The sequence below is a fragment of the Thunnus albacares genome, chromosome 18 (genome assembly GCF_914725855.1).
Source record: "Thunnus albacares chromosome 18, fThuAlb1.1, whole genome shotgun sequence".
In the NCBI taxonomy this organism is placed as follows: Eukaryota; Metazoa; Chordata; class Actinopteri; order Scombriformes; family Scombridae; genus Thunnus; species Thunnus albacares.
Window position 1 is genome coordinate 5231358 of NC_058123.1, and position 18342 is coordinate 5249699.

Here is an 18342-nt window from a genome sequence, read left to right on the forward strand (position 1 = left end):
TGGCTCTTTAGCTGCTAAATGCTCCACTATGTTCACCGGCTGGTCTACTTTCTCTGTAAACAGCTGCCTGCTGCGACCCAAAACGACGCTATGAGAGACGCTGAGAGTGAAGCAAAACAGTAAAGTTGCAGCCGGACAGATAAACAATGAGCTGAAAGTCACTATAAAGCTCCGTAAAGCCGAGAGGAGCTGCAGAGTCTCTGATAATTCACGTTACACGCTGACAGCTCATTCAGCTACTTTAAATGTTCCTCAGGATCAAAGTAATCCAGTGAAAGCTGTTTGTACATCCGTAGGTACATTGCCAAATACAAGTGCTAATAGCTAGTTCTGCATACTTTGAATGGTGCCAATTTGCTAAAATAACATAAACTAATGTAGTCTCAATCTTTTCAGACTTGGAAAGCCTCCGGTCTATACATAAATAGTAATAAAACACTCTGTTTCCCTCAGACCAAATGGATGCATTTATATTGCTTCTTTTATCCGACCATCAATCAAAAACTCAAATATATTCAGTTTACTTTCATATATCATGAAGAGAAGCCTGAAATCCTCACATTTCAGAAGCTGGAACCAGAGATTGTTTAGCATTTTTGCTTAAAAAATGACTATTCATTCTATCATTGCAGCTCTAAATACAATTTGCAGCCTTCACACATAAAAGTGGATTTTAATGTATTTTACGTTCTGTCGTTTACTTTTTGCAATATCACATCAACACAACACCGACTCTCCTGTTGGGATCTAAGATGATGAATTAAATCACACATGTAAGAAGATGTTTTACATAAAACTAAACTTTAAAACTTGACATTAAAGTAAAGATGCAATGGAGAGGAAAAGATGATTTGTTAAATGATTAAATCAAAGCTAGAGTACATCAGCACATGTTAAAAAGAGCATATAAGTGAATATAAGGAACATATTTTGTTTCTTACCTGGTTTTCATGTCTGGCTGTTGACTGTTAAAGTCCTCATTGTGCTGAGAGACAAACAGACACAAATATAGAGGCATTTAAATAGAAGCTAAACCCGTCTGAGCTTTAAGACTTCAGTCACAGCAGGAAGTCAATCCTCACTGTGCCGAAAGCTATTAATCAAATCACCATTTGTGGCTTAACAAAGCCCTGATCCATAACAGGATGAAGGAAATCATTTACATAATATAAAAGTGGGAAAAATCGATACCTCCTCAAGATGCTGAGACTTCTGGGAGGCCAGCTTCAGCTCCTCACTGAAAAACAGAAAGAAAAGATAAGAGAGAATCCAGACCAGTTAAGTCTTTGTGATATCATGATCACGTCTACATACTTAAATCTGGTGTGGTGCCAGATGTTAACTGTGTTCACATCTGTTAAAGGAGACGTATCATGCAGAATCCCAGCTCTATATTTATATTCTGGGGCTCTACTGGAATATCTTTGCATGATTTACAGTTAAAAACTTCTTATTTATCTTATACTGGCCCTTTATACAGCCCCTCAGTTCAGCCTCTGTCTGAAACAGGTCGTTTTAGCTCCTGTCTCTTTAAGGCCCGCCTCCTGATGAGCCCGCTCTGCTCTGATCGGTCAGCTTCAGGAAGCTTCCGGAGGCTACGTAAACAAACTATAGCGAGGATTTCACTTATTTTTCTCGTACTTTACTCAAAATATAAACTTCTCTAATACAACCGTACATGTTCGAGCTGAATCCAATCCGAAATTTGAGAGCGGACAACGTGAACAACACACGGAACAACCTTAGCAACAACCTTAGCAACAAAAGCAACAGAATGGACGGCCGTTTGTGGGCATGTGCGACAATCTGACGTAATCACAAGGAGGAAGTAGAGGTAACTTTGCAAAAAAAGTGTTCAGAGCAAGTTGAAGCCCTGACTTTGACCTTGCAGGGAGCATTTTTACAAATGTTCACATCAAGTTTTGGAACTTTGACCATGTTTAACATAAAGATCCGACATTATAAGAGTATAAAAATTACAGAAAATCACGAAAAACATGTTATGTCTCCCGCAAAGGGAACATATCATGCTTTTTCTGCTTTTCCTCAGCTTGTCGCACATGCCCATAAACAGCTGTCTGTTTTGTATCCTTGGTTGCTAAGGTTGTTGCTAAGGTTTTTTCATGTGTTGTTTGCATTGTTCACTCTCATATTTCGGATCGAACATGAACAGATGGATTTGAGAAGATGTTTTGGGTAATGAAGGAGAAAAAGTAGCTTGTTTTATGGTTTGTTGATGTGGGTGAAAGTCAGCTGCAGGCTGACCAATCAGAACAAAGTGGGCTCATCAGGAGGCGGGCCTTAAAGAGACAGGAACTAAAACAGCCTGTTTCAGACAGAGGCTGAACTGAGGGGCTGCATAAAGGACCAGTACAAGATAAATAAGGAGTTTTTAACTGTAAATCATGCGAAGATATTCCAGTAGAGCCCCAGAATATAAATATAAACCTGTAAATGTGGAAGATACGTCCGCTTAAAAAAAATCAGCCAAATGGTTGAACATTTCAGATTACAAGCTGATTCAACCTTAATGGCAAATTTATCTACAGCCCTGAAATCACTGTCAGCACTGTAATCTACAGTCTAATTCTCATCATTCAAAAAGCCATCTGTTGGTCTCGCTGCAGCTTACCCTCCTATTTTAAACATCTTAAAGGATTTGATGAGTGTAAAACCCAAAGTGGTCTATATACAGTATTCATACAGTACATCCATGGATGGAAAATGCCGTGAAGATATTACACAGCTGATACTGTAATCTGTGGATGTGATTCAGACAGTAGCAGACACAGTGTCGTCCTTGGAATTTTTGAATCTGGATATTTTCGGATGCTGAAACCAAATGATTTGAAGGAGTTTATCTCCATGTGGGTCATTCTTAGGATTTGTGTCAAAGGAAGAACTATGAGGCCATGTGTGACTAATAGCTCAGTCTGAGGACCATCTGGGTGAAATATTTAGCTTCGTGCTGTATAATTACATTTAGCATGCCTCTATAGCATCCTCCACTCCAACAACAAGGAGGAGGCTCAGTTAAAGGGGAAGTGCACAATAAAAATATGGTTCTGCCATATTCTCAGACTTCCTTTAGCTAGTTTTACACATGAAATTGTTTCATAGATCCTTTCTTTCTCTATATTGCTGCAGGTTTATGATCCATGTTCCACCAAACAGAACTAAATAAAGTGTTTTTACACCCATACACATGAAACAAATGAAAAGAAATCTCAAAGCTGCATTAGTATAGTGGGGTTTTTTTTTGCCAATTTGGGCCCAAACTTGGATACGAGTTGGGATCAGAGAGAATACATTATCACATATTAAACACACTTTCTCATTATAAGTTTTATGTCCAAACTTTTGACTGGTAGTGCAGCTGGTTGTGTTAGAAGCTGCAACAATAATATATCATTGTCAGAATTTTCTAACTTTCAAATATCAATATCGGCCTCATAAATTCTGTATCTGTCAAGCTTTAGAGCATCATATGGAGTTGAAACACAAGTTTTGTGTTGTTTTGATATCATTATCAGAACTCAGGTATTGTAGCGGCCCTCACCAATTTTATTCATTTGTAAATAAAGATGCTTGAAACTACAGTATAATAAAGGATATACTGCAGCAAACAATAAAGTCAGGAGAATGTTTTCAATGTTAACTGCCTGATTTAAAGGACCAGTGTTCAGGATTAAGTGACATCTAGTGGTGAGGTTGCAGATTGCAGACAACTGAATACCCCTCCCCTCCCCCTTTAAGCGTGTAGGAGAACCTACCGTGGCCACGAAACTCGCAAAAAACGCGAAAGACCCTCTCTAGAGTCAGTGTTTGGTTTGTCCTTTCTGAGCTACTGTAGAAACATGGCGGCCTTCGTGGAAGACGACCTGCTCCCTCTGTAGATATAAATGACTCATTCTAAGGTAACAAGAACATAATAATTCTTATTTTCAGGTGATTATTCACTAATTAAAACATACTTATAAATACTATATTCCATTTCTTCTGCTAGATGCCACTAAATTCCACACGCTGCACCTTTAACAGACAAAACCAGGATTTGACAAACAGTAGCAACAAAAACACAAACACAGAGACGCACGTCTAAGCTGCGGTGAGTACAGCTGTTTCTTTCAGACACCACAAAGCCACATTGATTCCACACAAACACACACACAGTTTAACACAGAGACACACACATACACACACACTCTGATGTCATAGCCAGGCGGTCCTAGGAGGAGAGACGGAGCTATTACATAACAGCAGCAGACTGAGGAAGGACGTGCTTAAGAGAGGATGGAGGAAAACATTGTTGGGACGAGACAGGATGGAGGTGAAGGGTGGTGGGAAATAAGATCTAACCGACTCATGTATGTCATCATGAGGGGTATTTAACATCAACCCTCCATGTAGAAACGTTACATTTTATAGGATTAATTTGCCCGTAGAAAACACAAAGAAGCAGACAAATCGCTGCTCCTGCAGGAGGATGAAGCAGCTTTTGTTTCACCGTGAGAATTCGTTGACATTTACGTCTCAGTCCGCTGCTCCTCCTGCAGGAAGCTACATATTGATGACTATAACACAGCCAATTAAATACATTAAGAGCTCTGACGTAACAGCGCAGGGCTCTGATGACTCAGGAGGGGGTTGTGCGGAAAGATAATGTAAAGACTCAAACACACACGTGCAAAGACACCACATATTTCCACACACACACACACGGAGTCTATAAATAGACCTCAACATCAGGCTGGTGATCCACCACAAACACAACAGAGCGAGATGAAAACATGAATATTTTTACCCTGCATCAAAAACTGTTTCAGATCTGAAGCAATGCATCACAGATCTGCTGCTAAAATATAGTTTTTATGAAAGATGGAGACTGTAGAAGCCATGGAAGGATCTTTATCATGATTACCGCTGTAGTTTTTCATGTTTTGGCCCATTTACCATTTTACATCACAGATAACCATTTTGCAAAACAATGCTGCTGTTCACTTCATGCATCCATTCATTTTCATTTATTTTGACAGTATGGAAATCAATTATCAAACTCCGGTGTAGCCGGTGAACGCCTCTTGAAATTTTGCAGAGTCAGCGGAAGGTCTCGATGTTTGAAATACAGATAAACAGAAAACCAACCTGTTTATATAGATGAGAGGAACAAATAAGCAAGTAGAACACACACACACACACACACACGCACACACACGCGCACACCCGCAAGGACCTGTCAACGTTACATTATGAAGTATAACAAGTGTAAATGAATGTAGAGCTGCAACTATTTTGATTATTGAATAATCGTTCCTGTAATTTTTCAAGCTAAAAAGGTCAAATATCTGTTTTTGGCTTCTCAAATATGAGCTGATTTGTTGCTTTTCTTTGTCAGATGTGACAGTGAATTAAAAATCTTGAAACTGAAGACATCATCGCAGCCTCTGAGAAGCTGTGAACGGCATTTTTTCACAATTTTTTAAAACATTTGACAGACTAAACGATTAACGGATGATGAAAATAATCACTTGTTGCAGCTTTATATTAATGAACAGTATTTGTCAGCCATTATAAATACATTATAGTGTGTAATAAAGCATTAATCAAATGTTTATATACTGATTATATGTTGTAAACACGGAGACTTGCAGCAAAGTGTTGTCAGCCTGTTAAATAAGTCTAAAATCTACAACGTGCATTTAAAAATGGCCGACAAAAAAGACAGATGCACGAGTTGTGGTTCAGGATCTAAAACTTGCAAACACTGTGGTTTGTAAATGTTTACATGGATGCCACAATACCCGAGAGGCTTTTTGTTTTTTTTTCCACCGTGATTACGGGTATTGTGCTCTGCTCCACCATCATATCCATAATCACTCTCAATCACATCCTCTGGCTAATTATGGGCTTTATACAACAATTTATACCATATTTAGTAGTGTGGACATCTCTGTGGAGCGTTACAGCCGGAGCCGCCTGAATGACACACTTGACGTTTCTGTGTCAGACCAATAAAGGCGTTTTTTTTAACATTTATTCTGTCTAAAAGCAATTAAATGCAGCCACATTTGCACACAATCCTCTCTATCTCTGTTGAATTAGAACTCAGGCCTTTTAGTCGACGTCAATGTAGCCCCCCCCCCCCCCCCCCCCCCCCCCCCCCCACCCTCAGGACAAACCAGTTTATTGAACTAGGCTGACTGGGGTCACCTTCAGAGGAGACAGAAAACAGGAAAAAAACACATCTGTTATCACGAACACTTACATTTCCTTGCAGAGGACTCCGATACGCTGGTTTTCTGCGCTGCTGCGCTCCTTCGACAGACTGAGCTCCTCCTGGTATTTGGAGTTCTGCTGTTTCAAAGCCTCCAGCTGGACCAGAATAGAAACAATAAAGAGTGAAAGGAGAAAAAAAAAAAAAAGGGGTCAGAAATAATAGAGCTGCAGCGATTTGTCGACAGGCTGAAAATTAATCAGCAACTGTTTTGATTTTGAAAGTCATTTTTATGTAAAAATCCAAATAATCTCTTTTTTTAAAGCTTTTCCTTCTCTGTTAAGGTTTTTAAACTGCTGGTTGGACAAAACAAGACATTTGATGACTCACGTTTAGCTCTAGGAAACTTTTTTTTAACCATTTTGTGATGTCATAATAAGCCAAATGATTCATCGAGAAAATAATCAGCAGGTTAATCTGTTGTGAAAATAATCGTTAGCTGGAAATAAAACTGTAGTGACGTAGATAAACGCAGGTGGAAACAGTCTGCAGGATGTAAACTGAAAACACAGATTGAAGCTCACATGAATGTTTCTTTTTTCTATTCTACACACAATAAACTAGAGCTGCAACTAATAAATATATTCATCATCAATGAGTCTGCTGATTATTTTCTTGATGAAGTGGTTCAGTCAACTGAATGTTGGTCAATAAAATACAGAAATGATGCACATCAGCCAAAAAGATTCAGTTTACTATCAAAGAAAATCAACAAATATTTCTCATTTTAGAAGCTGGAACCAGTAAATTCTCTCTTAAACTCTACTTGAATGATAAAATTGAGCATCTATATCTCTATATCTCAATTGAATAACTAATTAATCAACTAATTGTTTCAGCCCTAGTGCAAGAAATCAAATAAATTCATCAACAACAATGAATGATGGAAAAAACAGAGTATTCTTCTGTTTTTTGTCTTTTGGATGTGTTTGTTCGTTAGTTTTCGTTATATTTTTGTTATTATAAAGATTTAAACGGGGAAAAAAAAGCATTTGCGTCCCAGTAAAAGTTACTCTTCAGCAAGAGTAATTCTGGGTCAAACCACAGGTAAGACTTAAAAATATACATCGCCTTGATGTTCGTCATGACTCAGCAGATGGCAGTATGAGGTTAAAACCATGTGAAACTAAAAATACCCCCCTCCAACCCCCCCAGAGACATCAGCTCCTCCAACTTCACCTCAGGCAAACTTTTTGTTCTCATTCACGCAGGAAGTCTGAGATCCCCAAAAAAAACAAAAAAAACCCATGCAGAAATCATTTCTATCTGCTTTTAAAAACACGTGCAGCTCCGAGATCTCAGCAGCTTTAAAATAGCGTTAATCAATAATTAATCAGGACCGACGAGCATGACTTTTAAAAATCAATGCCTTCGCTGAAACTCAGGTATATAAATAAAATAAAAACAACCTGTGTAACGGTTCACACCGTCTGACGTCTGCAGGATGTTTCTGTTTGCACTCGAATCATCGGCTGTGTTTTCACTCCGTTTCTGCAGCCTTGCATGTGAGTTTCTGACTTTTTAAAACACCTCAGTATTCATCTTCATCTCCGAGACGCACGCAAACACATACGACATACACGTGCAACATGCAAACATGCAAACATGCAGAATGTATGCGCTGGTTCACGCGCACAGACACAAAATCTGACATCAACACCGAGAGAAGCACTATTTCATAAGAGCTAATTAGAGCAAGTGGAGCAGGAGAAAGACTCATCAGCCACAGAGTATCACCTCTTTCTCCCTGCAGAGACACTAAAACGCTTTTTATTGGCAGGTTTTCCTCTCACAAGAACAAAAAAAAACCGATTCCTACCTGGTAGTGAGGCGAGTAGATGTTGTTGGAGTAACCCTGATGCAGAGCGGCTATGTCCATACCTACACAGCTCACCTGCTAAACAAGAGCAGTATTGTTGCTATGCCAGCGCTGTGTCTCTCTCTCTCCCTCCCTCTATCTATAACATGCACACAGACCAACACAAGGCTGGGCATCAATAAACCATCAGCTCTGATCCCCCGCTGTGCACATCTGTGAGAGGGAAATGGAGAGCGTGTCGCCTCAGCAGCCTCTCTCTCTCTCTCTCTCTCTCTCTCTCTCTCTCTCTCTCTGTCACACAGTCGGGTTAAAGAAGCCAAGCACTTCCATTATGTAAGGCAGAATCAGCTCCTCCCAGACTCACCCCCGCCTCCCTGCTGCTCGCAATCTTGTTTCCTCGCTCTACGACACCGTATGTACACACACACACACACACACACACACTCTGAAAGCTTTTCATTCACAATGTTTAGCAGGAATCACAGAAGCAGACGAAGCTTTGCTGTCTGATAAAACAGCCAGTTATTCCTCCTCTTCTCTCCTTTACTGTTTGTGCTTTCATTACTGTTTAATCTGTCAATAATTTTCTCAATTAATCGTTTGGTAAAACATCAGAAAATCTCAAACATTCAAGCTGCTTCTTCCAGCTGATCATTAGTCCAAAACCCAAATATATGAATGATTATTTTCATTATGGATGAATCTGTCAGTTATTTTCAACGATTAATCCATCAGTTGTCCAGTCAAACAGTCACAGAGGATTAAAGAAACCAGAAAATATTCACATTTGTGAAGTTGGAGTCAGAATTTGGGGCTTTTTTTGCTTAATGCTTACACACTCTTCAGGTCAAAATTGACACATTTTTACATTTGAGAGCAGTAAAAACACCTTTTAGCATGAAATTTTTATCACTTTTTCCTAAAGTGACCCAGAATATTAAAAAAAGGAAATATTTCGGCGCACCCTGGTAGCCTATTGGTGATGATGAATGCCACATTCCCCATCTCTCTGTATAATAACGGCATAAAATGCTCCAAAAATATATTTAAAAACCAAAAAAAAAAGGAACTATTCCAACTTCTTTTGATTTTTGTGTAACTGATACACATTTTTATGTTGTATAAAGTGTTTCAGGTAAAATCTGACACGCATTTATCTGTTATGTTCTCTTGTGTTATGGAACACAGGACCATAATATATTGTGACTGTTAATGTTTTTTCTCCATAAACAAAACCTGAAGAATATTCTCTCTGCTCTCTGAAAGCTTCATTAAAGATTAATCATCAGTTTATTGATGACTGATGAGGTGTTTATGAATGAAAAATAGATTTCTGCTCTGCAACTAACGATTATTTTCATCATCATAAACTGTCAATTATCATCTCGATTGATTGATTAGTCGTTTGGTCCAAGATGACGTCCTCAAATGTCTTGTAAAGATATTCAGTTTATTGTCACAGAGGATTAAAGGAAACAGAAAATATTCACATTTAAGAAGCTGAAATCAGAGAATTTTGCCTTTTTTTCTTTAAAAATGACTAAAATGATGAATCCATTCTCAAAATGGTTGCTGATTAATTTAATAGTTGGCAACTAATCATTTAATTGACTCATCATTGCAGCTCCAATAGAAACTAATTATGAGAGGATACTGTGAAGGTTCAGAATATGAACAATATCTAAGAGTAAAAATGACTTAAACAACCAATTAACTACCAAAAATTGTTGCTGATTCATAAACTAATCAATTGTTAAACGTTTTCAGCTCCAACAGATGTTGACGAGGCCGAACTCAAGTCAACCGTCCTTTAACTGAAGCGATGTTCTGTCCAGCCAGGCGTCATCAAACACACACACACACACACACACACACACACACACACACGCACACACACACACACACACACACACACACTCTGACATGTGCAGGATTACATCACAACTTACAGTAACATGGCTGAGCGGAGAGAAGAAGCAGATGTAAGAGCGTCAGCGCTGAGAATAAATGATCTACGACTCGTCTGTTTGCCTCCACAGAGACTCAATTCCTCATTTCTCTGCTGCTGCTGCTGCTGTAGTTACAACAACATTGTTTTAAACATTTAATGTTGACGTTTCACTAATCCTTTCTGCTTTCTCGCTGCACGTGTAATTTAAAAATATTCTGAGTAACCTTTAAATACCGTGGGTCAGATTTTGCAGATGTGACGCATTCTGCCCCGAAACACATGTGCTGTATTTATAACAGCACGGCTGAGCTCACGGTTTGCATGTTATTTGAGCGAAATGCAACCTCTCGCCTCGTTGTATTTACATTTAAAGGACACGTTCACAAAAAAACCCTTCAAGATGTACTTTTAATGGAAGTGATGGGACACAAAATCAAAAAAAGAAGCCTTGTTTTGTGCAAATGTATTTTATATCAGTTTTTGCTGGAAAATTCTTTGCGTCCGGAGGCGTAAACAAAGTGTTTTTTATTAAGACACCTGTAATTTAAGGGTGCATTTAGTTGCCCACAAACATGTAGAAAAGGTAGCTGGAGGAGTCGAATATGTTAATGATCAAAACACACAAACAAGCAGCTTCTTTCATCAGGTTGAGCAGTCATCATGTGTGTAATCAAATTACTATTTACACACTAGTTATGGATACTGCACGGGAGAAATTAAAGGATTTATGGGAAATTTCTTCTCTCAAAGTTTCCAACGGTAATAATGTAAGAAATTCCTCCTTATATCTTGACCAAAAATGGAAGGAGAGTGTTGCTGCTGTGTTGGAATTATGTGCATGAAAAAGCTTCACGGAATAAGAAACACAAATACTATCAAACAAAAAGCATGTTAATGTTCTGTCTGCATCTCCCGCTCTAATCTCCGATCCATTTCTCTCTCTGTCATGGGACCGAGCATCTGGAGGACGCAGGAAGTCAGAGCGACCTCGCAGAGAGGAGGTGAATAAGTGAACGAGAGGCTACCAGAGAACCACAGACCGAGCGAACGGCTGCAGCTGGACCGCAGTTTGATGAACTGAGTGTGAAACTATAAAATATCGAGTTACAGATGGTGGTGAGAGACGCGGAGGCTGTGAAGGAAGAGAAAACAGAGAGAGAGAGAGATGTCTCGCAGTATTTCATGCGTGGCTGATTCAATGCCGCGATGACAGCAGGGACTCGCAGGGTCACATGCAGTCAGCGTGGGAATCCTGATATGAATACGCAATAAAAACCCTGAAGGCCACAAATGTTAAACTTCTGTCTGAGCGTGTGTGTGTGAAGGGATTCACACACACACGCTCATGCATGTGTACATAAATCTGTTGGATTTCTCTACATGGAGCTGCAATAAGAGACTTAAAACTCTGCATTTAAAGAGCTTGGAGTGTCTTTCCAAAACCAGAAATACACCAGGAGGAGTGTCAGGACTGGATTAAATAATGTGTTTACAATGTTTCCCCTGGAATTTTTTTCAGGCCTGGTGGTACGCACTGATAAAACCTTAAAGGGACGAGGCATGCCGGATGGCGTATTCGTGTGGTCGGCTTCGGTCAGGTGGTGCAGCAGGCGGTCTGCATTTATATTTGCATTCAAATTTTTGTTTGCTCGGTATATTCAAGACTTAAAACAAAGTGGTCATGGGGAGAGGATTTATTTTTCTGTATTTCTGCTTGACTCCAGAGTTTTGCAGAAAAATGTTGATATATTTGTTTGTCTGTCACCCGCATTAGAGCTTTATCTCTTTTTAGGCGGTGCCACGCTCACGTTAGCTAACCTGCATCCCATATGTCTCGCTCTGCAGTAATTTAAAGGGACTCTGATGGCAGTGGTACTCACATCAGATCAAGAGTTTCCCAGGCAACGACACAGACGTTGACAGAATGTTTTTTGGCCTGGCGGAGGATCTCGTTGGCCCACCAGGCCTGTAAAATTATAGTGGAAACACTGAAATTTATCTACAACTCGTTACTTTCAAGCTAAGTAGCATTTCATGAGCTAACTGCATTAGCTTGTGGGTTTACAGGCTACGTTAAAAGCAAGACAACCAAGGAATAAAGTGTAATTTAATAATAGTAAAATGGCGACTTTGTGGGTATTGAGTTGTAGATAAATGTTTCCCAACATGTTTCCTACAAGGACTTCCTGCTCACCTGTGTCTCCAGTGCTTTATTCTCATTGGTCAGCTGCTCCAGCGACTGCGCCGTCTTCTCTGACTCTTCAGTCGCCTGGAAAACATCAACGGACAAACACATTAATAACTTTCAGCTTCATGTTGTGTGTTATGTATATACACTGCAGTACATACACACATATGATTTATTACATAACAAGCTTTTTCCCCCTCGAGAACACAAAACAACCGTTCTGTTATCTGGAGAAAGATTTATGTTTTATTATTGTCGGATCTCGACGTAACACGCTGTCCAAACACAATTATGTATTTTCAGCTTCATGAGTTATTTCTCATCGTCATGAAATCATTATTTAAGGATCACAGGAAAACCAAACACGCTACGCCAATATCATGAAATACTTTTCTAATGATGACAAGAGAACAAAGCGTGAGAAATTGTTCATGTATTCCTCTCTGGTCTTGTGTGTGATGTCGGTTTTGATCTTATAAATTATCTCCTGCCTCAAGGCTTTTTGTTCTTTTGCTATTATTCTGTACATGCACAGAGAAAAACCCACTTTGTTTTTATCATATTTTAGTATGTACGTCTACTGCAGTGGTTCGGTTCATTGTGAGAAGGTCGTGAGCATTTGGGTCGATTTTGTTTATGCAGCGAAGTTCTGGCTTTACTTGAAAACTGAAAACAACTTAATGTGCAGAACTGCAGCTGTTGTATTGCTCTGCTCTTTGTATTTGTTTACATGTTCTGCTGTTAAAACTGTCTATAAATCTTGAATATGATGTAACTGAGCTTTTAATGTTTTCTGCTTTACTTTTCTTATTTGCTCTCTCGCTGCAACCTTTCTTATTTTTATTGATCTTCAAGCCTAAATTGTTCTCCAGTTATTTTAGTTTTAATGGTTTTTGTGATGGGCCAGTGGTGGTTAGCTCTGTCTCCTCACAGCAGGAAGGTTGTGGGTTTGAATCCACTGACAGGCAGAACGGATGGATGGAAATAAACTGAGTGGGTGTTAATTTGGTCAATGTTTGGACTGTGATCTGTAGTCGAAGGGAAATTCTGAATCCTGAGGCTAAACCAGTTGGGAACCACTGGTCTTATCCAGTTGCCAGTTCTAGTTTAGTATCTCTATTGCAAGAGGCAAATAAGCTGACATTTGACTCCTGAATCATCCCATAACAACCAACAAATTAATTATATCAATGTAACATTTTTAAAATTTGTGTAGCATTAATTTAAAAGAGCATTAACTGATTTTTTTGGCCACTTGGGGGCAGCGGAAACAAACATATCGTCATCTTCTAAAGTTGATATGTTGAACTTGTTAGCAAACAGTTGCCTATTTCCACATCCAGCAGTTATGGAGCAACATTATCATTCATTTGAAGTCGTGTTTCTGTCCATCTGGTGAATAAAGTCCAATATTCACTCTCTTTTAGCTCTGTTTTTGTTCTCCACCAACTCCTGAGGGAAATATCTGGCTCTTTAGCTGCTAAATGCACAATGCTAACTGTGTCTGTTTGCTGTTTGGTGCTGGGCAGGTTGTGTACAGTGGCTTTTTAGAGCTTTTTCTCTGAAGACAGCTGCTTTCTGCGGCCCAAAACAACGCTATGAGAGTGCTGAGAGTGAACCAAAACAATAAAGTTGCAGCCAGACAGATAAACAATGAGCTGAAACTCACTAAAACTGCAGAGTCAAGTCATTTGTCTGTAGATTTGTCACTATGAGCAACCACTTTTACATTCCACATAGTAATTTCATCTGTCCTTAATATAAAAATATCAATTAGAGCAGCTTTAATCAAATAGCACAATTAAAGAATTGTAAACTCAATGTACCAAGGCACCAAACAATAAAATAACTCAAGTTGAGGACGAAGTCAAAAAGGAAAACAGTAGCACTAAAATAAAAACAGTATTCCATTAATAGACCAGAAAGACCAGAGTTCATTATAAATCTTTGGCTAAAATAGGAAAGATCCTCACAATTCTTCAGCTGTGTCACTTCTGCATCCATCTGTGATAAGTTCAATGAAGTGAGAGCAAAAGTATGAAAGCAGTGGTTTTTAGTGAAAGAGAGAGAAAACACTCGCTTATAACCGTGAACTGTAATTTCTACCAAGGACTTTTTTTTTTTTTAGAAATATAAAAGCAAGTAGAAAGAGCGAACTCTGTGCTTTCACTGCTGTTGCAGTTTAGTGGTTGGAGTCCACTCTCTCTCTGTTGTTTACTGCTCCATTTAGACAGTCTGACATGTGCAAAAACAGTCCGCTAGAAATATAAGAGCATAAATACTAAATGAGCAGAAACACAGTGTTCCCATAGCTTCAGAAACACCACTGAATATGTCTTATGGTTCACAGCGGAGGCACGTACGAATTAATCAGCAAGGTAAAGTAACATGTTCACTGTCAACAAAATGTAGCCTGACAGATTAATCATCCCGGCTGACGCATCTCCTCTCAGTACAGCTCATTGCAGATATTTCGGTATCAGCGTATGTGTCAGCTGATAAATGACAAGATATTGAAGTGCAGAAATGCCAAAGATATGTTTAGAAACAGTGTCAGTATTCTGTAGTTCGTCCACCAGAGAGTAGTGACGAGTTTGTTTTTCTACTGTAAAACATTATGGGTTTATATAAAGACAATATATCATTACACAATGTTTGAAACTCTCAAATATATACAATACTGTGCAAAAGTTTTAGGCACTTTAGATTCTTATCCATAATAAAACAACATCAGGGAGGCGTCTAATCGGTCTCAAATGTATTCTGCAGCATGACAACGAGCCCAAACATGCAGCCAGAGTCATACAGAACTATCTAGTCCTGCTACAGATGGTTTGGTCCCCGCAGAGCCCTGATCTCAACATCATGGAGTTGGTCTGGGATTTACATGAAGAGACAGAAGCAGCCGAGATGCCAAAATCCACAGAAGAACTGCGGCAACTTCTCCAAGATGCAGGAACAACCGACCCGCTGAGTACCTGAAACACTGCAGAGAACTGCTGCTGGTTTAAAGGCGAAGCTGCTCACAGCAAAGTTTCTGCTGTTTGCTGCACTTTGTATTAATTTAACTGCATCCTCACTGCCTCAAAACCTTTGCACAGCGCTGTATGTGTGTATAAGTATATATCGGCCTCAGTCGGGCTATAAAACAAAATGAGTTTTTGTGCCTGACCCACTGTGTGCATCGTTAAAGTTACATTAATAGTTTGTGGTTGTTACGGCCACTTGGGAGCAGTGCAACAAGTTTTTTTTTTCACACAACACTGACATATTATCACCTTATAAAGTTGTGAAAAACAAGTTAGCGCATATTACTGCTTATTTACACATCCAGCAGACACAGAGTAAGATTAGCATTCATTAGGAGTCGTGTTTTTCTGGTCACCTGCCGAGCTCTGTTTTACTTTCCACCAACTCCTGAGAAAAATATCTCTTTAGCTTCTAAATGCTCCACTATGTTAACCTGCTATCTGATAATTTTATCTGTGTGTTTGGTGCTGGGCAGGTAGTGTACAGGAGGTTTATCAGAGCTCTGGGCCGTAAACCCTTTCTGCAGTAACAGCTTTGAGCCAATTTGAGCCGCCTTATTTTACATACATATCTCTATTTAATGCCTAATAACTCCTCATGTAAACCTCACAGAACCATGATTAACAGCTTAAACTGAAGAAGACACTTACACTGTTAAATGCATAAACATAAATTACTGAATTTATGAATCTCAGTGAAAATACAGGACATTGAATATACTATATTCTTCTAAGAAAACAAAACTACACTTCTGCTACTCATCTGCTAAAACAATAAATTACTACGAGAATTATAAAACTCTTAAAATTTTATATTTCCTGGTTGCAACACTTCGCATCCACAAATGCACCAAATTTCAGGTTGATATGTAAAAGTACTAAAGTTTTACAGCTCAATTATTAAGCAGTGTGCTGTTTCACATCATTTCTCTACTATCAACTATCTAATTAGCCATAAAATACAGATATAAAATGGTTATAATTTGACTTTAAAACCTTAAACACACCACATACTTTTATGTTTCCATATGTTCTTTATATTACTCTAATTAATGGACGCCTCTACAAACTCTTTTCCATGCAGTGCTTTCTGATGGTGACCAGCAGCCACAGATAATAGACTTTTCAAACCCGTAAAGCTTGAATGAAAAGAAGACGAGCAGCCAGCTCTCAGCATAGACTTATTGAACCCAAACGGGAGCAAGTAATGTGTGCATGTGTGTGTTAGTAATGTTTCATATTAGCCTGAGGGCATAGCTCCGGTGGGAGAGCTTCAGTAAGTCTGAATGAAAGCACACTGGAAAAGAGAAGATTAAAATAAGAGAGGAATTATTAAAGGAAAGGCTACTTTAAAAGGCCAAATTATTTAGTTGTGACATTTTCAAGATAACTATTTTTCCATTTCCTTTCAAGAATACCACCAATCATTCGGTGGAAACTGTTGACAGCCAGAGGCAGACTGAGCTATCTTGGCGGGAATCAGTAAATGCCAACACACTGATTTGTCATCCTCATATGGTGTTTTTTTCGACTGTTAGCTGCAAACAGCCGTGACTTCAACTCTACTGAAACACTGAAGAATGAGGAACATCAGGCTTTTTTCTGTGCATGCAGTGTAAACACAATAATAAGGAGCCTGGTTACACGAGGTGATGACATGTAAGATAACAACTACTACTACTGTATGTGCAGAGGTGGAAGAAATACTTTAAGGTACTTTAATTAAGTAAAAGTACCAATACAACAATGTAAAAATACTACATTACAAGTCCTGCATGAAAAATTTTACCTAAGTAAAAGTACATAAGTATTATAAGCTTGATGTAGTTAAAGTATTGCAGTAAAAGTACATAAGTATTATAAGCTTGATGTAGTTAATGTATTGCAGTAAAAGTACATAAGTATTATGAGATTGATGTAGTTAAAGTATTGCAGTAAAAGTACATGAGTATTATGAGATTGATGTAGTTAAAGTATTACAGTAAAAGTACATAAGTATTATGAGCTTGATGTAGTTAAAATTGCAGTAAAAGTACATAAGTATTATGAGCTTGATGTAGTCAAAGTATTACAGTAAAAGTACATAAGTATTATGAGCTTGATGTAGTTAAAATTGCAGTAAAAGTACATAAGTATTAAGAGCTTGATGTAGTCAAAGTATTGCAGTAAAAGTACATAAGTATTATGAGCTTGATGTAGTTAAAGTATTGCAGTAAAAGTACATAAGTATTATGAGCTTGATGTAGTTAAAGTATTGCAGTAAAAGTACATAAGTATTATGAGCTTGATGTAGTTAAAGTATTGCAGTAAAAGTACATAAGTATTATGAGCTTGATGTAGTTAAAGTATTGCAGTAAAAGTACATATGTATTATGAGCTTGATGTAGTTAAAGTATTGCAGTAAAAGTACATAAGTATTATGAGCTTGATGTAGTTAAAGTATTGCAGTAAAAGTACATAAGTATTATGAGCTTGATGTAGTTAAAGTATTGCAGTAAAAGTACATAAGTATTATGAGCTTGATGTAGTTAAAGTATTGCAGTAAAAGTACATAAGTATTATGAGCTTGATGTAGTTAAAGTATTGCAGTAAAAGTACATAAGTATTATGAGCTTGATGTAGTTAAAGTATTGCAGTAAAAGTACATAAGTATTATGAGCTTGATGTAGTTAAAGTATTGCAGTAAAAGTACATAAGTATTATGAGTTTGATGTAGTTAAAGTATTGCAGTAAAAGTACATAAGTATTATGAGCTTGATGTAGTAAAAGTATTGCAGTAAAAGTACATAAGTATTATGAGCTTGATGTAGTTAAAGTATTGCAGTAAAAGTACATAAGTATTATCAGCTTGATGTAGTTAAAGTATTGCAGTAAAAGTACATAAGTATTATGAGCTTGATGTAGTTAAAGTATTGCAGTAAAAGTACATAAGTATTATCAGCTTGATGTAGTTAAAGTACTGCAGTAAAAGTACATAAGTATTATCAGCTTGATGTAGTTAAAGTATTGCAGTAAAAGTACATAAGTATTATCAGCTTGATGTAGTTAAAGTATTGCAGTAAAAGTACATAAGTATTATGA

At 38.1% G+C, this 18342-nt stretch overlaps 1 protein-coding gene across 2 annotated transcripts in view; it reads right to left on the reverse strand.

Moving 5' to 3' along the window:
* clip1b (CAP-GLY domain containing linker protein 1b) overlaps positions 1-18342 on the reverse strand; it is a 43735-nt gene that overhangs the window by 9055 nt on the left and 16338 nt on the right. For both annotated transcript variants that reach the window (XM_044333478.1, XM_044333479.1), the window contains 4 exons: positions 12239-12313; positions 6266-6372; positions 1192-1237; positions 942-985 (listed from right to left, as the gene is read on the reverse strand). In XM_044333478.1, the coding sequence (XP_044189413.1) occupies positions 942-985; positions 1192-1237; positions 6266-6372; positions 12239-12313 (272 nt within the window). The remainder of the gene's footprint in view (positions 1-941; positions 986-1191; positions 1238-6265; positions 6373-12238; positions 12314-18342) is intronic.